The sequence below is a fragment of the Schistocerca americana genome, chromosome 2, assembly GCF_021461395.2.
Source record: "Schistocerca americana isolate TAMUIC-IGC-003095 chromosome 2, iqSchAmer2.1, whole genome shotgun sequence".
NCBI classification, from domain to species: Eukaryota; Metazoa; Arthropoda; class Insecta; order Orthoptera; family Acrididae; genus Schistocerca; species Schistocerca americana.
Window position 1 is genome coordinate 356,431,750 of NC_060120.1, and position 24,709 is coordinate 356,456,458.

The 24,709-nt window shown below is 36.4% G+C and overlaps 1 protein-coding gene across 1 annotated transcript in view; it reads right to left on the bottom strand.

Annotated features, from left to right (window-relative positions):
* Window positions 1-24,709, bottom strand: part of LOC124594011 (guanylate cyclase 32E-like) — a 491,656-nt gene that overhangs the window by 206,551 nt on the left and 260,396 nt on the right. Inside the window, exons 14-17 of the mRNA XM_047132363.1 lie at window positions 22,523-22,714; window positions 12,414-12,591; window positions 910-1,050; window positions 703-826 (exon numbers count right to left, since the gene is read on the bottom strand). Of these exons, the coding sequence (XP_046988319.1) occupies window positions 703-826; window positions 910-1,050; window positions 12,414-12,591; window positions 22,523-22,714 (635 nt within the window). The remainder of the gene's footprint in view (window positions 1-702; window positions 827-909; window positions 1,051-12,413; window positions 12,592-22,522; window positions 22,715-24,709) is intronic.

Here is a 24,709-nt window from a genome sequence, read left to right on the forward strand (position 1 = left end):
TATTTACTTTTGGTATCATATTTTTATTCTTTGCTCATCTTAGGAGAACAAAACATTAGCTCACATAATCATAGTCCATGTCACTGGTTCCAGTACTAAAACTTTTTTCTGTGACTACTTTCAAGCAAGCAGAATGGTTTGGAAATCTCTATAACAAAGAAGAAATGACCCAGACCTATATATTATATAAACATTATCTGCAGACTAACACTTCTCAAAATTTATGTATGTGGAATGGAGTGACTGGCTGAACACACACACACTACATATTTATCTAGCACTTGTCTCATAAATATATGGCCATACAATCACATAAATTAATGCTGTGAGTTTATTACATTGTACCTAAATATTTTTAAGCACATAAAGCTGCACATAGTGGTGTGATACTTACAGGTAGGCTTTTATCATTGGAAAACAAGGTTTCTTCTTTCAAGGGGTTTTATTTGCATCTGCACCATCAACAATCATTCACAATTGGTGTTAATAATAAACAAATGTGTAAAAACAGTGCAAGTATGTGTAACATTAGTTTAAAATTCAAATAAACAGTGTTATGCTGAAGTCATGCAACTATCCAAGTCTAATGTTGAGGATATGAACAGTACACTGTGCTCATCCCAGAGATATGCCTACTCTGTGGTAGCAATTGTACAATAATATGATTTCTCGGGTCAATAAAAATACAGTACAAGAGCAGACCTGTAATGGAGTGCTGACAGCAGATAACTCAGTAAATCCAACAATGTCACTGAAGTATATTGTAACACAGTCAAAACTCTCTGCTTCAACGGGATCACCTCTTTTTAATGCCTCTGCCACAGTTCTGTAAATAAAGCCATAAAATTAGAATCTATTTTAACAAGTTCATAGATAAACTTGTATCAGTTTATAAGAGTATGGCAATACTTGGGCAACATTCGATGCAAAAGAGCATCAGTTTTCTTTTTTTCCTCTGTAAGTTGATTTGTTCGCTCTTGCACTAATTCTTCCAAATTGTAAGCATACTTTTCCATAATAGCCAACATATTGTCAAAAATATTTGGTTTTCTGAAAAAGCAATTAAAAATTATAAGTAATTTTCATTTTAATAAAATAAATATAATAGACAAATACATTTAACATAAATTCACACACTGACTATGTCAGTCAGCAAAGTTTCTATATAACATTTCTACAATGTTTGGCGCAGCTAAGTAGAATTGATATCATAGCATACTATGGGATAACTTAAATCCAAATACTATTTTCCTCTCTCACTACAAGTTTGTCTTATTTCATAAGCTCATTCTCTTCCTCCCCCTCTCCCCCCTACCCACCCCATGTAAATTTAAAAAAAAAGTATGGATTGGAGTTACAGACACTAAAAAAACGTTTTTAACAAATTTTCCTGTAATGCATAAAAAGATATCAATAACATTGGCTCAACTGCGGCACAAATATCTTATAAGCACAAATAAAATGAGCTAACTTGTCAATTAGTATATGTTTTTAGAGCATTTGAATGTAACACTACATCATTTTGGGGAGACTGATTTGTAAGCTATGCAAGATAATTCATTTTTTATCCATAACCCTTTCATGACCGAATTATTTTTTGCCCAGTTTTTTAAATTTTTGTTCTGTATTTTGCTTAAAGAATAGCTTCTAAAGTGAAATGTATAAAAAGTGTATGACTGCTATGACCAGTTTTTTTAATATTTTAAGTGGGACTTATATGTCCCATTGGTCATTAGGTGGGAGTATTGCATAGGTTTGAATAAAAACAGAGGATAAGAGAAAACATTTAATTTCAGCTGCAACTTTTACAAAAAATAATTAATTTTTGTGACCAGTTTATACAAATACAAGAGTTATATTGCAAATAATGTATGATGTTGATTTTACCAATGCCTATATCAGGAACATTTATTTTCTGTGAAATTTTTCGAAGCAGGTATGTGCACATAGAGGAACTTTGCAGTTAATGCACATCATGTTGGTTTGTGCTTCCTTCTACTTTGTGCTCCAGAACCTGCAGCATTTCCTTCTGTCTTTTACTGGGAAATGTTTTCCAGTTTGAAGGCAAACTTCATCTGGTACACTCTTGACACCCGGCCTGTTTCTTCTTAGAAAATTTGGTCTTCCTCTTCTTTTGATTTCATGACCTGCTCTTAGTTGTCTCATAAGTGAAGAAGAAAGGATAACTGGTCATGTCCTCTTCCATGCATACAGTTCCACATTATGAAACTGTTAACAATTGCCAGGTCAGTTATGAAAAAGAACAGACGATACCACCACTTTAAAGATCGCCTTCCAATTGCACACCTCTCATGCATCTGATCAAAGCGATCCACACCTCCCATAACTGCTTTAGGACAGAAGACCTCTGATGAAGTACCATCTTTGTTTTTCCTATTGACAAAGGTTACATCTTTTGGGCTATGATAAGTACTTAGTATTATCACAATCTTGTTGTTTTGCCATTTTACTGCAGATACACGTCCCTTTGTTTTGAACATAAACTGCCCCAATTGTAATTTGTCTTGTTTCTTCATCATACCTGGTAGTCCCTTCCTGTCTGTCCTCACTGTTCCTGTTACAGTAAATTCTTTTTATTAACATATTTAAAAATACTTTTTGTGTTAAATTATTAATCACCATCATATATGAGCATTATGTTTTGTTTATCTCTGTTTCTTTTTTTGAGTCACAACACTCACACTTTTACTCTTAGGTGTATTTTCTTTAGAAGCTCCTTGGTCAAGTGACTTCGTGTGTAAACAGTACCTCCAGATTCAGAAATAAATCTAGGTATTTGAAAACCAAACTCACCACTTTTTGTCAGCACCTGATCTTTATTGAGAATAAATAATTTTTTTTTTCCTCACAAAATACAACAGGTTATGGGTCCCAGTTACGAGTGTAAAAATATGTGCAAAAAGTGACAGATACAGTTTTCTTTTAACTCATATTTGAGAGTGTGCTCTTTATTTTAGAGTTGAAATGGATCTGGCAAAACATATAAAGCCACTGAATAGTGAAACTGTTTGGCCAATGTGGAAGAGAAAAATATGAGATCTACCGTATTTACTTGAATCTAAGCTGCACTTTTTTTCCGGTTTTTGTAATCCAAAAAACCGCCTGCGGCTTAGAATCGAGTGCAAAGCAAGCGGAAGTTCTGAAAAATGTTGGTAGGTGCCGCCACAACGAACTTCTGCCGTCGAATACATGTAGTGCTACACAGGCATGCTTTGCAGGCACTAAGATAAATTCTGGCGCCAAAACCTCTGCGCCAGTAAATAAATTTCAAAAAGGTGGAAGACGAGCTTTTTTTCTCCGCCCCGTGTTTCGACCATTGTATTTTCATACATTATCCAACGAAGTAAATACAAATACCGTATTGTTCATCTTCTAATGTAGCAGCATTTCAATGTACTACGAAAATCCACTGGCAAGACTGTTTGGGATGTTTGTCAATATGGCCAACTCTATGTTCTGAATTTTTTCCTACTTGTGAGAAGAGATGGTTGCTAATAGGAACTTTTATGAATTGTGAATCACATGCAGTATTCTCTTCACCATAAGAATAACACGAATATAAACATTTTGCCATGTATTGTTTCGTGTTTGCTGCTATCTCATTTAAATTCTGTCTGCTTAATAAACTACGAAACTAGAGTGACACAACAGCAAACGCGGAAGAATATACGTATCGTGTCATGTTTATATTCGTGTTATTCTTATGCCTAATAGTGATATAGTCAGAAATGAAGCAGGGCAACTTACTAGAATTTTAAATCTAAGATGACTAATTTCTGTGCTGAATGTAATGTTCTAAAGAGGCGCCTGCAAAGATTTTCAAACGGAGAAAAATTTTCGCTAAACTCTCGTTCAGAACATCTTCTATCATACGCAGTCTATTATTTGGTTCTTGTTGATCATTATTAAAGAAAGCATCAGTGTAAGTAACAACAAATAGCAGTCTCTTTCCATTGTTTTGCTAATGAGACAATTCCTCTCTCTTGTTTTAATTGTTAAGCAGCGGCAGCGCGCACTAAAGCAAGCCATGCCGCGATCGGCGACAGGTCATAAACATTCATCAGAATGCGACAAACAATGAATGACACAGCACAATACGGCATTTTCAGCTTACAGTGAAGTAAACACCTGTAACAAAGAGAACGGCACTTATCAGATCAAAGAAAAACAAGCAATGAATTCAAGCGAGACGAAGCACATGAAGAAGGAAAGGTACCCATATAAATACGGACGGAGCGCCTAACGCATAGCAATGGCTACCTGGTAAAGCTTAACTGCTAAGCTTATGACTCGAACGAAACTACTGTAGCTGTATCCTCATTCATTCGACCTGAATTGTGTCTCATATTACAATGGACCAACTTTGTTTCGATTTAGAGAAGCGGCCATAAACTTTTCTCTCCCCTTGAATTTCGAGTCTCAAATTTCAGGTACGGCTTAGATTCGAGTGCGGCTTGGACTCAAGTAAATACGGTAATTGACTATCATAAAGGAGCTTTAGACATAACTGATGACAAGTCAGTAAAACCTGAGCCACTGTGTGAAGGTGCTAATGATCCAGCAATAAGGGATCATAAAGTCAAGCCAGATTTTTATCGTAAATGATTACAAGTGCAGTTACAGACACTGTCTATCAGAAGATCATGGACAAAGAAACGGCACATGAAGCATGGGAGGCACTGAAGCAGAATTACGAAGCATCATCAAAGGACCAGCTGTTCAAGATTTGTTCAGATTTTTTCACATTTAATTGGTCTCAGGGAGAAGACATCTCCACATACACAGCAAAGTTAACAAGTCTGAGGAATGAACTGAACAACGGGCTTAAAGCAAAGGGAGAAACTGTGCTACATGATCTGATATTGGTATGTAAAGTTTTACATATTCCTTGAAATTGAGTTGGATGTTATTAATGAAAGATGATAAGAAAATGCTTGATAAATTAAAGGAACAATTGTACATGTTTGAGAGAAATTTCACAAAGAGTAGTGACAAAATTGAACAAGAGGCATTTGTAGTCAAATCAGGTGTAAATAAAATAAAATAAAATAAAATAAAAATAAATTCAAAGTTAAAGGAAAATGTAGCTATTGTAAAGAACTGGGCCACTGGATCAAATACTGTAAGAAAATGTAACTATTGTAAAGAACTGGGCTACTGGATCAAATACTGTAAGAAGTGGATTGCTGATGGAAGACCAGCTAAAAATACAATTGTTCAGAAAAACATCGACAAAACTGTAGTAACGAATGTAGCATTGTTTACTATTTGTGGTGAGGCTTGTTCATTAGAAGAGGATGTATACAAATGGTGGATTGACAATGGTGCAATGAAACATATGACAAATAGTCCTGATTACTTTGTCAGCTTTGAAGTATTCAACAATCCCTGCTGTATAAAGGCCACTGGACAGGATTCTCTAGAAGCAACAGGAAGAGGATCAATTCAGATTCTGTCAAAAGTTGGCAGCAGATGTGAAGAGTTGACCCTGACTGATGTCTTGTATGTACCAAAAATTTCCAAAAACCTTATTTCTGTTTTAGCCGCCCAAGATTGTAACAAAAATAGTGTATTTCAGTCAAGTACTACATATTGCTCTTTGACAATTGGTGGTAGAGCGGCACTGTGTGGAAATCATAAAGTTGGTGGCACTTTATACAAAGCAGAAACTAAGCCCTTAGTACCAGAGAAGGGTGAATCTTTCAGTGGAAGACAGATTTGATGTACTTCAACTGTATCATGAGAGATGGGGTCATCAAGACAAGCGTCATGTTAAAACAAAACTTAAAAAGAAATTTAACATTGATGTTAAGGAAGGGGCAGAGATTTGTGAACCATGGAAATCTGGGAAAGCGCATCGTCTACCATTTGAAACTAGAAAAGTCAACAAGGCCTACTGAGTTGATATCAGCAGATCTGTGTGGACCTTTTCATGAGTCATTCCAGAAGAAACATTACCTCGTTTTGTTCAAAAACAATTACACCAAGTTTCACTATGGTTATTTTGCTGCAGAAAAATAAAAGTTGAGTAAAATTCTCAAAGATTTTCCCTAACATAGAAAGGCTTTTGGGTACTCCGTTAAAGAGATGCTGAGTGACAATGGCAAGGAGTTTGATAACAAAGAGGTTAGATCTATCTTAGGTTCAAATGGTATAGCACAGTGATTGACTGCTCCCTATACTCCTGAACAAAACGGTATTTGTGAGTGGGATAACAGGACAGTTGTTGAGATGGCAAGGAATCTTAAGCATTGAAATTCAGATGTCACTTGTCCAGAACAGATATGGGCTGAACTGCTTAACACAGCAATTTACATCTTGAATAGGACAGGGAAGTCATCTGTAGAAGGTGTCAGTCCTTATGAATTGCGGGAACGGAAAAAGCCTCAAACTAAATATCTTAGGATTATTGGCTCAACATGTTCTGCACACATTCCAAGTGAAAAATGAAGGAAAATGGACAAGAAAGCTGTGAAAGGACATCTTATTGGTTATGATGTTGATGAACACTTCAGGATTTGGATAAAAGAAAGTAATTCAGCTGTGCTGTCCCGAGATGTGTAGTTCGAAGAAAAACCAAGATGCTGTATTGAACAAGTTACACTACCATTTCAAGATGTTGAAAAGCCCATTGCACGTCCAGGTTATATTAAAAATCAATCAGAGAGTGAGGGAAATACACTCTCAGAACATAGTTTGGAGCATTAAACTAGTTCAGACACAGAATCTGATGATGACATTCTGGAAACTTGCAAAGAGGAAATAGGAGTTCATCATTAAAGAGACCTAAATACCTCAATGACTATGCAATGGTAACAGAAGATTTCTTTGTCACAACTGAGGTTCCTGAAACCTATCAGGATGCACTTAGACATGAAGACAGCATCAAATGGAAGGAAGCGATGGACAGAGAAATGGATTCTCTGATCGAAAATGAAACCTGGGAGCTTGAAGACTTACCAAAGGGTGTCAAGGTAATGCAATGTAAGAGGGTGTTTCAACTGAAAACAAATGAAGAGGGTCAGATCGAAAAATTTAAGGCTTGACTGGTTGCCACGGGCTTCACACAGCGAGAAGGTTACAAAAATGACAATGATTTGGTCTATTCTGAGTGTTGCTGCAACTAAAAGAATGTATCTCAGACAGTTTGATGTGTCAACGGCCTTCTTGAATGGAAAACGTGAGGAAACCATTTACATGACACAACCAACAGGTTATGAAGACGGCACCAACTGAGTTTGCAGGTTGAAGAAAAGCCTGTATGGTTTAAAACAAGCACCAAGATGCTGGAACAAGCTATGCAGAGAATTTTTGGTCAGTCTAGATTTCAGAGTAAGCCAAGCAGATCCATGCTTGTACATTCAAAATAAAAATCGCAAAGAAGTTCTGGTAATTTTGTGTGTTGATGACGGGTTGGTAGCTGCCACTGATTCAAATGATTTGAGCATTTTCTTTCAACAATTGCAAAAGGAGTTCAAGATCACAACAGCACCTGCAACCTATTATTTAGGTCTGCAAGAATGGCTGTATCAAGATTCACCAGAAAGCTTATGCACAATGAATTTTAAAATGTTTCAACTTTTCAGAGTGTAAACCAGTTTTTACCCCAATGTTGAAAGTTACAGATGTTTCACAGTCAGGGAAAGATGGCACAGTAAAACAGTCGTTTCCATATAGAGAAGCAATTGGATCATTAATGTATATGATGCTTGGCAGAAGACCAGACCTAGCCTTCAGTGTAAGTGTTCTGTCAAGATCTCTCGAGAATCCCATCAAAGAAGACATATTAAGAGTAAAAATGGTTTTTCATTATGTATCAGGAACGACTGAATATCGAATCACATACAAATCAAAAGGAAAGAGCACAACTCTGGAATGCTACAGTGATGCAGATTTTGGAGGCTGCTCAAAAACAGGCAGATCAAAATCTGGAGTAGTCATCAACTACACAAGATGGGCGATATCATGGCTGTCAGCAACAAACCATGGTAGGAACATCTACAACTGAAGCTAAACTAGTTGCCACAAATGAAGCTGTCAAGGAGGTTCTTTGGTTAACTCATCTACTCGGAGAAACAACAAGACTATCTGAAATTCCAGTTCTCCAAACCGACAATTCAGCAATAGTGAAGTTGTCAGAGAATCCAGAATTTCATCACCAAACCAAACATATAACCATCAAGCATGTCTTTACTCGTGCAAAACTTTATGAAGGAAGAATTAGAGTTCATCAAATCCCATCTGAAGAGCAGGTAGTGGACATCATGACCAAAGCTCTACTGAAGACATGTATGAAGATATAGTGTAATCAAATGAGAATGTTGTAAAACTCAGTTTTGTTTTGTGGGTTTATCTGTTCGTTGATTTCTATTTAACAAGGGAAAGTGTTAAAGTAAGTCCTTTTTATTAAGGTATTTAAAAAGAGGTTTTGTGTTAAATTATTAATCAACATCATATATGGGCATAATATTTTGTTTATCTAGTGACTTCTTGTGTAAACAGTGCCCCCAGGTTCAGAAATAAATCTAAGTATTTGAAAACCAAACTCACCGCTTTTTGTCAGCACCTGATCTTTATTGAGGATAGATAAGTTTTTTTCTCAACAAAATACAATACTTCCAACTCCAAAAAGTCCTCTTTCATTTAGTGACTTCATTAGATTGTACAACGTGAAGAAGTTATCAAACACAATTAGTCGGTGAGACTGCATGTATGACTCAGTAAGATGGAGCAGAATATTTTCTCCCAAACTGAACAATGAGTCTTGGGTGACGTTCTAACCAGTATACACCTCAAACTGGGTTATGAAACCTGTTTTTGAATCAGCAAGATACCAAATTTTGTAACCTCATTTTACAGGCTTCATTGGAAGGTACTGCTTTATAGAAGAACATCCTTTGAATGGGACCATAGTTTCATCAACAGCCATGATACTTGATGGAGTGCACACTTCTTTCAAATTGTATTGATAGCGTCAATTATTGGGCGTGATTTGTGTAGTTGATCATAGCCAGCTTCACCACTTGGTATTAATGTAGCTTTGTCATTGCAATGAATGTTTTCAGTCAGTTTTTTGAACCTGGTTTCACTCATTAGTTGAGAAATTGCACTTACACCTAAAAGTGGGTCGGTGGACCAACGATGACTCAGCTCAGGCAGCCTATGTATTCACATTAGAATGTAAATGGCAATAAAATATTTTATTTCTTCAACGTCATTGTCTTTCTGGTTGCAACTGGCCTGTCTTACCCTTTTACCTCTAGCAATGTTGTCACGTATTTGAGTTGCATAGAGGTTAGTCTCATCTTTGATCTTCCTCAAACAATCATCAGTAAAAATTGTAAAAGAAATAATATATTTCTTTATCATTTTGTCCAAAATTGAACTTTACATCTGCACTTCCATCAAGAGATGCTGATAAGTTTTCACAAAATGTTACGTCATCAGTCCACTCTGTTTCAGTTTCAATGGCATGTTCGGCTCCATTCTCTTGTTCAGCTCACACAATAACTTCATTTGCAGTGTCATTGGTAATTTCAGTGACATTTTCTTTTACTGCACATGCAATACCATCATTTTCTGCCACCTCCATTGTGACGACCTTAGCTAGGTGGCTCAGTGAATGTACTAGATAGTGTGGTATCAGTAGATGTACTATTGGATGCATCAAGACAGGTGAGTTCATCTGCAGCTTCAATCACCTTCTTCCTCCGAAAATTCTACATTATCAGGATGCGAACAGTAATACTCAAGAAGTTCTTCATCTTTCAGACGTGACATATATATATATATATATATATATATATATATATATATATATATATATATATATATATATATATATATATATATATAATAGAGGGAAACATTCCACGTAGGAAATATATATCTAAAAACAAAGATGATGTGACTTACCAAATGAAGGTGCTGGCAGGTCGACAGACACACAAACAAACACAAACATACACACAAAATTCAAGCTTTCGCAACAAACTGTTGCCTCATCAGGAAAGAGGGAAGGAGAGGGAAAGACGAAAGGAAGTGGGTTTTAAGGGAGAGGGTAAGGAGTCATTCCAATCCCGGGAGCGGAAAGACTTACCTTAGGGGGAAAAAAGGACGGGTATACACTCGCACACACACACATATCCATCCACACATATACAGACACAAGCAGACATATTTAAAGACCAATATATATATTATATATTATAAATATGTCTGCTTGTGTCTGTATATGTGTGGATGGATATGTGTGTGTGTGCGAGTGTATACCCGTCCTTTTTTCCCCCTAAGGTAAGTCTTTCCGCTCCCGGGATTGGAATGACTCCTTACCCTCTCCCTTAAAACCCACTTCCTTTCGTCTTTCCCTCTCCTTCCCTCTTTCCTGATGAGGCAACAGTTTGTTGCGAAAGCTTGAATTTTGTGTGTATGTTTGTGTTTGTTTGTGTGTCTGTCGACCTGCCAGCACCTTCATTTGGTAAGTCACATCATCTTTGTTTTTATATATATATATATATATATATATATATATATATATATATATATATATATATATATATATATATATATATATATATATTTAAAAAAAAAAAAAAAAAAAAACGGAAATAAGGTCTGCAATTGGGCTAGCACACTGTATTGTGCAACAAATTATTATTATTGTTATTGTTGTTATTTTTATTATTATTGTATGAATACTTTACCGAGTCAAGTGATGTAACATTGTGCAGAGAAAGAAATAAAGCCAAAATGTCAAATGTATAACGAAATTATAAATAATTTGGGGGACAAATATGTCCCACTGGCGATGTGATTGATATTTCATGCAGCCAAAAACTAAAAAATTTTCACCAAGTCACTGAAATACATTTTACACTGAAATCCCTGTAATATTTACAAATAAATCATAAGAAACACAATAAATACGATTATTATGGTTACCTTGCTTATTTACAAAAGAAAAGTCGAAAAATATGCAAAAACTTTCACAGAAGCGATCAAACAAGTGCAGTGCATCGAACAACTTCCGGCAGAATGCAGCTGTTTTGCAGGAAGAAGTCTGTAATGGTTTCAAGTAGTAGCAATGGCTTCCAGTAGATGGCAGCACACTATAGATGTGGGTTTCTATTGTCCCCTTGGTCGTGAAGCACACAAAAGTGAATTGGGACACATATGTCCCACAGGTCATGAAATGGTTAACTCCAAGTTATTAATTTAAATTTGAGTACACGCAATATTTAAGTTCAATAACAAAAATAAATGTAGCATCCTTTTCAACAATGTATGCTACGAAATGTAATATTGTTTGCAAACACGTGCTGAAATTTAACAATAACTGTTCTTATGTGAAATTAAAAAAAAAAATTAAAAATATTTCTTGTTTTAAGAGTAACTATTGTGATCAATTAGGAGTAACATGTCATTAGACATGTGGAATGAAGAACAAAAAATCGTATTAGCAAAATGCAATCCTTTATGAATGAAAATCATCTTTACCAAAAGCTAATGAAAATAATATTTTCTAACAGAATTATAACTATTGACATTATAATGCCCTCTGAGGTACAGTGGATTACCTAGAACAAATGTTATGAAAGACTGTAAAGCTTTAGTCAAAATGCCTAAATCCTTCATTAAATATTTTAATTTCATCAAAGGTGAGTGCTAAATATCATTCCATGAGATGATTCTCTGTTCCTGTTACCCTAGAAACTTTTCTACAAAACATCAATGATTGAATATGTACTAAAGACAGTACCTTTTGATTTTCAGTTGAGATGCATAATATATTAGCATTAATTACCATTAATATAATAAATACTAATACTAAAGAATGGAAAATATGTAATAGTATAATATTTATACTATTACATATTTTCCATTCCTTAGTATTAGTATTATTATAATAATATACTTTAAAAAGTAGAGCTATTTCACCTTATTGTAGAATACATTTGAATCTGTGCATCTAGCATAAACATTGAACAAAGGTATCAACCCACATTAGCTGACATCTTGCCTTAGTGATGATTATCATTCTGATATATAAGAAATGAAAACTAAATATACAGGAGAGCACTGTTTGACTGATTAAGAAACAGACAAAGCATACTGATTTGGTAGATCTGAAGACCAAATTCAAATACCTGGCAATTGATGGAGCTTGTGATCTGCTTTTTTCTCTTTTCTTTTTTTTAAATTTAGTGTGAATGAGTTGGTCTCATGCACTGATTTAGGCCAATACGTTGGCAAAATTTATTTATTTTGTGCCTGAATTTTATTACTGAACGCAAGGCTAACAGGGGTAAAATAAAATAAAAAACTTAATTTAGTGTTACCATGAAGACAACTGCATGGAATGAGAAAAATCATATAGGCTGTGTTAAACTTACAGACCAGCTTGCATTTCCTTTAGCTTGACCCTTACAAAGCGAATGTCAGGGCGTTGGTCTGGCTCTTCATCCCAACAACTCTGCATGCAACGCACCACGTATTCAGCAGCCATGAGACCATCAGTAGGTGGCCGAAAATACCTGCCTGAAGATGGATTCCGCACCCTTTCGATAATTTCTGTCCAAGAATATACAAAATAATGAAAAGTAAGAACATATACATTTATACGTGGAATTACATCAGATGTGTTCTGATATATATTAAATTATACTGGTCAACAACTTCAAGGCAAAAAACCCTTGTTTCATGATGAAAGTAATTTCACCAATGATACATAAAAGTCACGGAAATCCTTACTAGATCAGTTTATCAGACACTGATGGAACTTCTCAAGTCAAAGTACTGGTGTTTGAAAATTGTCATTGTGGTCTTCAGTCTGAAGACTAGTTCAATGCACCTCTCCATGCTACTCTATCCTGTGCAAGCCTCCATCTCCAAATAACTATATACTTCTGAATCTGCTTACTGTATTCATCTCTGGTCTCCCTCTACAATTTTTACCCCCCACCCCACCCCATCCCCCCACCACTATTCCCTCGAACACTAATTTTGTGATCCCTTGATGTCTCAGAATGTGTCCTATCAACCAATCATTCCTTTTACTCAAGTTATGCCACAAATTTCTTGTCTCCCCAGTTATATTCAGCACCTTCTTATTAGTTATGTGCTATACCCATCTGATCTTCAGCATTCTTCTGTAGTATTACATTTCAGAAGCTTCTATTCTCTCTTTGTCTAAGCCATTTATCATCCATGTTTCACTTTCATACATGGCTAAATTTCATACAAATGCTTTCAGAAAAGACTGCCTAATACTTAAGGCTGTATTCAGTGCTAACAAATTTCTCTTCCTCAGAAATGTTTTTCTTGCCATTGCTAGTCTACATTTTATATCTTCCCTGCTTCAGCCACCATTACTTATTTCCCTGCCCAAACAGAAAAATTCATCTATTACTGTAAGTGTCTTGTTTACCAATCAAATTCCCTCACCATGTTCAGATTTAATTTGACTACATTCCATTACCCAGGTTTACCTTTTTTTTTCATTCATCTTATGTCTTCCTTACAAGGTACTATCCATTCCATTCAACTGCTCTTCCAATTCTTTTGCTGTTTCAGACAAAATTAAAATGTCATAGTTTTCATTTCTTCTCCCTGAACTTTAATTCCTGCTCCAAATTTTTCTTAGATTTCCTTTACTGCTTGCTCACTGCACAGATTGAATAACATTGCAGATAGGCTACAACCCTGTCTTACTCCCTTCCCAACTACAGTTTCCCTTTCATGTCCCTCGACTCTTCATAACTGTCATCTGTTTCTGTACAAGCTATAAACAGCCTTTCACTCCCTGTATTTTATCCCTGCTGCATTTAGAAATTTAAATAGAGTGTTACAGTGAACATTATCAAAAGCTTTCTCTAAGTCAATAAATTCTACAAACATAGGTTTGACTTTTTTTAAACGTATCTTGTAAAATATGTCATAGGGTCAATATTGCCTCATGCTCCTATCTTTTTCCAGAATCTAAACTGATCTTTCCCAAGCTGAGCTCCTACCAGATTTTCCATTCTTCTGTAAAGAATATCAGGACCTGCTCTCTTTGGAATTGGAATTACTATATTCATCTCGAAGTCTGAGGATATTTCATCCATTTTATACATTTTGCACACAAAATGGAAGAGTTTTGTCATAGATGGCATTCCCAAGACTATCAGTAGTTTTGACAGAAAGTCATCTACTCCTGGAGCCTTCTTTTGACTTAGGACTTTCAGTGTTCTGTCCAATTCTTCTCACAGTATCATATCTTCCATGTCATCCTCATTTAAATACTCTTCCATTTCTGTAATAATGCCTGCAAGTTCATTTCCGTTGTATAGACCCTCTATATACTCCTTCCACCTTTTCAGCTTTCCCTTCTTTTCTTAGGACTGAGTTTCCATCTGAGCTCTTGATATATTTGAAAATCAACATTCATCAATTACACGCCAGCATTAAAATAAATTCTGTGGATATTTCTTCTGATGCGCAGTTTCTAATAGTTATACAAGAGTTAGTCATAAGTGAGTTTTAATATTACAAAATGTATATTCTATAATACCCAAATGCTTATTTGAACTTTCAGAAAACTGTACTATATTATACTTTTCTCGTAGAAATCAAAAAGCAAAATCATCAATACTCAAATAAAGGCAGCAAAAAACTTCTACTTAACAAATAGCAGAAGACCTAAAATTGAAAACATTAGAAACAGAGTCACATTTTCTCTAAAATTATAGATTAGTTGGTGTACAAGCTACTGTTGTAAGGTAACTGGAACTTTTTTATTACCAGTACATTTATTTAACTGTCACTGTATAGAAAACAATCTTCAAAAGTAGCTGCTCATTTCAATCTCCTTTCTGACTGTATCTTGATCTCTGGGTCTTGGGTCAATTTCTTGGTTTATATCTATGAGTTGTTCTTTCCACTATCCTCTTTTCTGTTTTTCTGAAAGTTATTTGTTGTGATCACATTGTGTCCCTCTAGCTGCATTATGCTTCAACCAACTATTTCATTGTGGTATTACTTGGGAACTTATTTCTTATACTTTATTGATGACACATTCATAGTTAATGCCTGCAGATCTGCATTCATCCTACTCTTTCTTATCCCTATCCTGTCTTATATACATCTTATTCAAATAGAGAGTAGCCATAACGTCTATCAACTTTTACTTCTCATCAGCAGGTAGAATTACTGCTTAAACACCTTTTTTTTGCTATAAATAGCCTTAACTTTCCTTACAGTCACTACAGGAATGACATCAATGTGGCTGAAGACATTCCTAGATCCACCAGTTAAAGCTGGCTCTGGAAACATGTAAACTGACTTCTGTGAGGTAGCTGGCATTTTACTATGAAATTTCTGGCAGTTCAGGTTTTTCACCATCTCTGTGTGATCTCCCATGGGGCAAACAAAACTGAGTTGTTTGTGCTGCCCTTCTTTATATACATTCAATCTCCTCTATCAGTCCAATTTGATATGGGTCCTGCATACACAGCAGTATTATAGGACGGGATCATACAAGCATTTTGTAAGCAATTTACTTTGCAGAATGCTTTCATTTTCCCAGTAATTTGCCAATGAACCAAAGTCCTTCACCTGCTTTTCTTATGATTGAGGCTATACGATCATTCTAATTTACGTCCCTACAAAGTCTGTAAATGCTACAAACATAGATTTGACTTTCCTTACCCTATCTTTATTTTTGTGATATGACTGATTCCAGTTGGGTTAATTGACAGGATAGTCATAGGATATCATGTTTCTCCATGTATGTCACGTGCACAATTTCATATTTTTCAAGTCCTAAAGCAAGTTGCCAATTTCTGGACCACATCAAAATCTTTCAAGGTTTCAGACAATGCTAAACTATACATAACTTTATCATCTGCAAAAATATGAAATTGCTATTAATATTGTCTACCATATCATTAACATACATCTTGAACTACTAGGATCACAGCAAATTTCCCTGGGCCACACCAGAAGTCGCTTCTACAACTGTCAATGACTCTCTATCCAACATCACATGCTGCATCCTTCTATACCTATACACTATGTCTTTCTATACTTACACTCTGCAGGTCATCTTCCTACAAGAAAGCATTAAGTCAATCACAATTTCAATTTGATATTCCATATAATTGTACTTTTGGTAATAAATGTAGGTGTACTATTGAGTCAAAATTCTTTCTGAACCTAAGAAATACTGTATCTACCTGCCTGCCTGGATCCACAGCTTTAGGGATGTATCAGAGAATAGCACTAGATGATTTTCATATGACTTATGTTTTCAGAATATTTGGTGCTTGGAATGGTAGAGCATATTCAATTCAAAGCATCTCATTACATTTTAGTTCAAAACATATTCTAAGATTCTACAACAGATTGATATAATGATAGCTCGTGAATCAATTCTGCTGTCCTTCTTGCAGATGGGTACAACCTGTGCTTTCTTCTAACTACTGTGCATGGGTTTTTTATGGATAAGTTATTACAGTTAAGAGAGTGGATAATGCAGACACAAATTCTGAAAAGAATCAGACAGGCATTGCATCATGACCTGGAAGCATTCAATTATAAACATTTCAGCTATTTTGAAAATGCTATAGTAGTATGCAATGGTATAAAAATAAAATTGGGGCAGTGCTCCTGCATTTCTCTATGTAAAGGTACATTTGAAAATGGAGTGCAGCATTTCTCCACTTGCTTTGCTACACTAAATTTCAGATCCTGTATCATCAATGAGTGTCTGGGTACTAACTTTACTGCCACTGACAAACTTTCCACAAGACCAGAGTTTCTTTGGTTCCTGTGAGATTTTTTTCAATCACATTCTGTTATGGTAGCCCTTCAATGCTTCATGCCTTGCCTTCTTAAAAGCCAAACACATTTCATTCGTAATTTCTCCACCTACAGCCCTGTGCTATCTTTTACATCTATTCTGCTGCAGTCTCTATTTATTTAAATGTTTATTTACATTGACTGCTGTGTTATCATATATCACCCTGACAGAGCAGTGTGTAACCTTACATATACCTTGCTGACAAACAACGTTCATGAACTATAAAGAGATATAGCAATTTAATATTTATGAGAGCACCAACAGTTCATGGTTTTGCTATGTACTGCTGCCAGTAAAGAGTGTGCTGAAGGATGTTGTGTGTCTTCAGGATGGCATGATGACTGGAGCAATTTCACAATATGAAAATACGTGCATGGGTACTTGTGCACACTCTGTGTATCATTGTCTCAGAGTGGAGTAGAGCAACAAGTCCTGAGTAAATACTTATAGTGCAACAATACTGTGAGAGATCCATACAGAAGTAGAAGAAGCTTGTGCAATATTCATTCATGTCACTCTTATGTGAAAACTGGAGAAGATGGTATATGTGATGTTCCCATGTTGTAAAATCTTGATAGAGGAAGTTATTGTATGTTTACAGAACAATATATGGAGATTTTTATAGAAAAAACTTTTTGTGTTAATTTATGAAAGTTCCATATTATGGTGAAGAATCTTGATTCCAGAACTACTCAAGATAGCAACAAAATAAGGTCCAATAGATCAGCACTGCCAAGTTTGAAACAAAAATGTGTTTCAGAAGCAGAAATTTATAGGTGTAGGAAAACAACAGCTTCGAACCAGAGAAAAGATAAGGAATATCACACTGTGTACCATGGAGGGCTCTTCCCATCATAAACTGTTTCGCTAGGTACATATCTACCTAATGCTTGGTAATATAATACCACTGGACAGATAAAAAATACTCATCAAGTGGTGGCAGTAGATTTTTTTCCACACAATTAGATTGTTGTTGTTGTGGTCTTCAGTTCTGAGACTGGTTTGATGCAGCTCTCCATGCTACTCTATCCTGTGCAAGCTTCTTCATCTCCAAGTACGTACTGCAGCCTACATCCTTCTGACTCTGCTTAATGTATTCATCTCTTGGTCTCCCTTTGCAATTTTTACCCTCCACGCTGCCCTCCAGTACTAAATTGGTGATCCCTTGATGCTTCAGAACATGTCCTACCAACCAATCCCTTCTTCTAGTCAAGTTGTGCCACAAACTCCTCTTCTCCCCAATATTATTCAATACCTCCTCATTAGTTATGTGATCTACCCATCTAATCTTCAGCATTCTTCTGTAGCACCACATTTCGAAAGCTTCTATTCTCTTCTTGTCCACACTGTTTATCGTCCATGTTTCACTTCCCTACATGGCTACACTCCATACGAATACTTTCAGAAACGACTTCCTGACACTTAAATCTATACTCGGTGTTAACAAATTTCTCTTCTTCAGAAACACTTTCCTTGCCATTGACAGTCTACATTTTATATCCTCTCTACTTCGACCATCATCAGTTATTTTGCTCCCCAAACAGCAAAACTCCTTTACTATTTTTAAGTGTCTCATTTCCTAATCTAATTCCCTCAGCATCACCCGACTTAATTTGACTACATTCCATTATCCTCGTTTTACTTTTGTTTATGTTCATCTTATATCCTCCCTTCGAGACACTGTCCATTCCGTTCAACTGCTCTTCCAAGTCCTTTGCTGTCTCTGACAGAATTACAATGTCATCAGCGAACCTCAAAGTTTTTATTTCTTCTCCATGAATTTTAATACCTACTCTGAATTTTTCTTTTGTTTCCCTTACTGCTTGCTTAATATACAGATTGAATAGCATCGGGGAGAGGCTATAACCCTGTCTCACTCCCTTCCCAACCACTGCTTCCCTTTCATGTCCCTCGGCTCTTATAACTGCCATCTGGTTTCTGTACAAATTGTAAATAGCCATTCGCTCCCTGTATTTTACCCCTGCCAGCTTTAGAATTTGAAAGAGAGTGTTCCAGTCAACACTGTCAAAAGCTTTCTCCAAGTCTACAAATGCTAGAAACGTAGGTTTGCCTTTTGTTAATCTAGCTTCTAAGATAAGTCATAGGGTCAGTATTGCCTCACGTGTTCCCATGTTTCTACGGAATCCAAACTGATCTTCCCCGAGGTTGGCTTCTACCAGTTTTTCCAATTGTCTGTAAAGAATTCGTGTTAGTATTTTGCACCCGTGACTTATTAAACTGATAGTTTGGTAATTTTCACATCTGTCAACGCCTGCTTTCTTTGGGATTGGAATTATTATATTCTTCTTGAAGTCTGAGGGTATATCGCCTGTCTCATACATTTTGCTCACCAGATGGTAGAGTTTCTTCAGGACTGACTCTCCCAAGGCCGTCAGTAGTTCTAATGGAATGTTGTCTACTCATGGGGCCTTGTTTCGACTCAGGTCTTTCAGTGCTCTGTCAAACTCTTCACGCAGTATCATATCTCCCATTTCATCTTCATCTACATAATCTTCCCTTTCTATAACATTGTCCTCAAGTACATCGCCCCTGTATAGTCCCTCTATATACTCCTTCCACCTTTCTGCTTTCCCTTCTTTGCTTAGAACTGGGTTTCCATCTGAGCTCTTGATATTCATACAAGTGGTTCTCTTTTCTCCAAAGGTCTCTTTAATTTTCCTGTAGGCAGTATCTATCTTACCCCCTAGTGAGATAAGCCTCTACATCCTTACATTTGTCCTCTAGCCATGCCTGCTTAGCCATTTTGCACTTCCTGTCGATCTCATTTTTGAGACTTTTGTATTCCTTTTTGCCTGCTTCATTTACTGCATTTTTATATTTTCTCCTTTCATCAGTTAAATTCAATATTTCTTCTGTTACCCAAGGAGTTCTACTAGCCCTTGTCTTTTTGCCTACTTGATCCTCTGTTGCCTTCACTACTTCATCCCTCAAAGCTACCCATTCTTCTTCTACTGTATTTCTTTCCCCCATTCCTGTCAATTGTTCCCTTATGCTCTCCCTGAAACTCTGTATAGCCTCTGGTTTAGTCAGTTTATCCAGGTCCCATCTCCTTAAATTCCCACCTTTTTGCAGTTCCTTCAGTTTTAATCTATAGTTCATAACCAATAGATTGTGGTCAGAGTCCACGTCTGCCCCTGGAAATGTCTTACAATTTAAAACCTGGTTCCTAAATATCTGTCTTACCATTATATAATCTATCTGAAACCTGTCAGTATCTCCAGGGTTCTTCCATGTATACAACCTTCTTTCATGATTCTTGAACCAAGTGTTAGCTATGATTAAGTTGTGCTCTGTGCAAAATTCTACCAAGCGGCTTCCTCTTTCATTTCTTCCCCCCAATCCATATTCACCTACTACGTTTCCTTCTCTCACTACAGTTACATTATATTTTCAAAACTTGGTAAATTATTATTATAGATATGAGCTACAGTTCCTCATAATACACCCGTGTATTTCTCTCTGATGATGCATGACTACATATATCCTTAGAATTATTATATGCACCTCAGTGTACTGAAAATTTAACTTTTAAATGTTTAAAATTATTTTTTGACTACCGTATTTACTCGAGTCTAAGCCGCACTCGAATCTAAGCCGCACCTGAAAAATGAGACTCGAAATCAAGGAAAAAAATTTTTCCCGAATCTAAGCCGCACCTGAAATTTGAGACTCGAAATTCAAGGGGAGAGAAAAGCTTTAGGTCGCACCTCCAAATCGAAACAAAGTTCGTCTAGTTGTAATATGAGACACAATTTAGGTCGAATGAATGACGATACAGCTGCAGTAGTTTGGTTCGAGTCGTAAGCTTAGCAGTTACGGTTTACCAGGTAGCCATTGCTACGCGTCACGCGCTCCGTCCGTATTTATACGGATATCCTTCCTTTTTCACGTGCTTCGTCTGGTTTGAATTGATTGCTTATTTTTCTTTCATCTGATAAGTGCCGTTCTCTTTGTTATAGGTGTTTACGTCACTCCAAGCTGAAAATGCATTACTGCACTGTGTCATGCATTGTTTTTCGCATTCTGATAGTGCGTGTTTACGGCCGGTCGCCGCTCGCGGCGTGGCTTGCTTTTGTGCGCGCTACCGCCGCTTACAAATAAAAAATAGAGAGGAGTCGTCTCATTAGCGAAACACTTGTTGTTACTTACACTACTGCTTTCTTTGATAATGATCAACAAGAACCAAATAACAGACTGCGTATGATAGATGATGTTCTGAACGAAATTTTAGCGAAAATTTTTCTGCGTTCCAAAATCTTTGCAGGCGCCTCTTTAGTTCATTACATTCTGCACAGAAATTAGAGTCATCTTAGATTTAAAAATCTAATCAGTTGCCGTGCTTCATTTCTGACTGTATCACTATCAGGCATAAGAATAATACGAATATAAACATGACATGATATGTATATTCTTCCGCATTTGCTGTTGTCTCACTTTAGTTTCGTAGTTTATTAGGCACACAGGATTTAAATGAGATAGTAGCAAACACGAAACAATACATGGCAAAATGTTTATATTCGTATTAATCTTTATTTACTTCGTTGGTTAATGTACCAAAATGCAGTGGTCGAAACTCTGGGCGGAGGAAAAAGGCTCGTCTACCAATTTTTTTTTTAATTTATTTACTGACGCAGAGATTTTGCTGCCAGTATTTATCTTTGTGCCTAAAAAGCATGCCTGTGTGGCGCTACATATATTCGACGACAGAAGTTGGTTGTGGCGGCACCCACCAACATTTTTCAGAACTCCCGCTTGCTTTGCACTCGATTCTAAGCAGCAGGCGGTTTTTTGGATTACAAAAACCGGAAAAAAAGTGCGGCTTGGATTCGAGTAAATACGGTAATTCTACATTCATGAGAGTAATTTCTCTTTGGATCTGTGGACCCATACAGCAGAATTATATATATATATATATATATATATATATATATATATATATATATATATATATATATATATATATATATACACACACTCACTTGCTTTAGGGACAGGTTTCAGGTTTTTTACACCAAAAACAAGGAAGAAATGTCTAGTAAACATGGACTCTAAAATGCATATCTTAGGAACTATGAACACTTGTTCATCTTCAATACTATGAAACACATCTCTTCTACTTCAAGCTGTCTACTTTTCTATTTTGGGAGGAGGTAGAATGGATCAAAAGAAGGAAAAAATGTCTTGCAGACATGAGCTCTAAAATGCATACAGCAAGAGCTAAGAGCACTTGTCCAATAGAAGAGATGTATTTTGCATTAGCAAAGATAAACAAGTTTTCATAACTCTTGAAGTATGCAATGTGAACTCCACGATTAGCAGGCATTTTTTCTTTCATTTGGCCCATACCACCTCCTCCAAGAACATGGAAAGCGAAGTCCTTGCAGTAGAAGAGATCTGTTTATAACATCAAAAATAAGTAAGTGCTCATAGTTCCTAAGATTCACATTTTACAGCCCATTTCTACTATACTTTTTTCTTGTTTTGTAGTAAGAAACATGTACCTAAAGCTTTTCAGTGTTTTTGGGACATCCTGCCATAGATAAGAGCAGCTCCTATCATTGCCCAATAGTTTCATTTCTTCATTTATACTTTTAAATTTTGCTTGAAACCAGAGGATATTTGTCACTAATTTGAACCAACCTGCATTTGTCAGAGTTGTGTGGCCCCATGGTCCAGACCGGCCTACAATTTCATATAGAACAATGCCAAATGAATAGATATCACCCTTCTGTGTCCCTCTTGGAGGAAAATGTTCACAACGCAGCAGCTCAGGTGCCCTCCAGAGGCTACGTCGCAGCTCCTTGGCCTCAAAGTCTGGTTCATCTTGGCCAGCTACATAATGAACAAGAGACAATGGCTCAATAGTGTTAGTAGTAATAGTAGGAGTAGTAATAGTAGTGGCAGCAGCAGCAGTAACAAAGTGACAAGCATTGTGTTGTCCTCAAAACATAAGTATATGCAATAAGTTATGATGGTTTCAACTTTTAATGGCAAATATTACTTTCTTGTGTTTTTCATATCTTGTGTGAGTAAGTGCTGGTTTATTTATAGTTAGAAACCAACAGACATATTACTGGTATGCTATAATTGCTGAGAGACTAAATTCCAAATATAAGATTTAGTTCATTAGGAAAAAAATTAATAATCGAAATTTAAGTGCATGGCTGTGTATGTGTCAGTTTCATGTTACTTCAGTAAGTTGAAAATTGTAGTCACAGACTCTGGCTGCCTTAATACATAAGGTTATTACACTGAATGCTGGGTCACAGACTTTGGCTTCATAATTACATAAAGTTATTACACGGGATGATGGCTGCAGTATTTCCCCTGGGGTACACGTAAGTATTTTACGTTTTATTAATCAGGTAAAATGACTAATAATGAAACATCAGCACAAATTTGGCAGTGCACCACAGAAGTACCAACTATTTTCCTGCATAAAGAAATGCATGAGAATGTGGTAGCATTAATTTGGGTCCTACTGTAAGGTAGATACACAAGCAAATAAAGGCCAACCATTACACCCATTATATGAATTCCCATTCCTTTGTAAAAGGTACCAGCAGGCAGCAGACAGTTTTTTGATTACATCTAGAATATGGAAATAAATTTTTATTTTATAATAAAATTTCTAGTGTTATGAAATCCCTTTCTTTCAGTCACTAGGCTAATGTTAAATGTTTATTAAGCAAGACTTAAAATTTGTGCATTATTACAGTTTTCTTTAATTTAACATATTTATTTACTTCGTTTCAGTATGTCAGTTGTGTATGGTATTAGTATTACACAATTCTAACTTCATGCCACGTCATATCATTCATTAAGCAACTGGGAAGACACTGCTTACCAAAAATGGTTAGATGTCAAAGTAAACAAGTAGAAGTCACCAGAGTTATTAGTGCTGTTAGTGTTTATTGTTGTTGCCACACCTGGTTAGTTGTATAAGGGATATGAACAGTGCCAGATGTTGAATGATCACTGTGTGGACACAGATATACAATGTACTCATGTTATACAGTGTTATCTGTACCTGACTGAGTTTGCAAGGGGTCTCAATGTGGATGTTCATTTTGTCAGCTGTTTGAATTGTGCAGTGTCAGATTTGTGGGGCATTCAGATGTGACAATGGCCCAATGTTGTACTGCGAGGGAACATGAAGACAGGCACACTCATGGTCAAAGTTTTGGTGCACCACGTCTGCCCATGAAAAGGGAGGATCACCGAACTGTGCACCAACCACATTGTAATCCCTTTACAACTGCGTCTGCCACCTGATAACAAGTAATGGATACCCTGCAGCATTACTGTCATCCCATACCATTAGCTTAAAACTAGTAACAGCAGGACTAGGGATTTCCATCCCATATGTAGACTGTCATTAACACCACAACACAAACAGCTGTGTCTGGAGTGGTGTTGTGACTGGGAAGCATGGACTGATGGTGAATGAAATCGCATTGTGTTCAGAGATGAATCGTGGTACTGTACTACCACAGGTGACCATTGTCATGAGTATGGCAGTGAACTGGTGGGAATTTCCATTCTCCTGACATTTTGGAGAGACACAGCAGTGTCACTCCTGGTGTCAAGGTGTGGGAAGCCATTTGGTTTGACTTCTGGTCACAGCTGGCAGTGACTGGGAGCATTCTGATGGCAGAAAGTTATGTCACGTACACCCTGCATCATCATGTGTTACCTCTCATGCAACAGTATTGAGGTGTCATTTTTCAAAAGGACAATTCTCATCCATCCACACATGTCACATGTATCTTTGTATCGTCAGTGTGATGTTGCCAGCAAGAACCACAGATCAGTCCCTGATAGAAC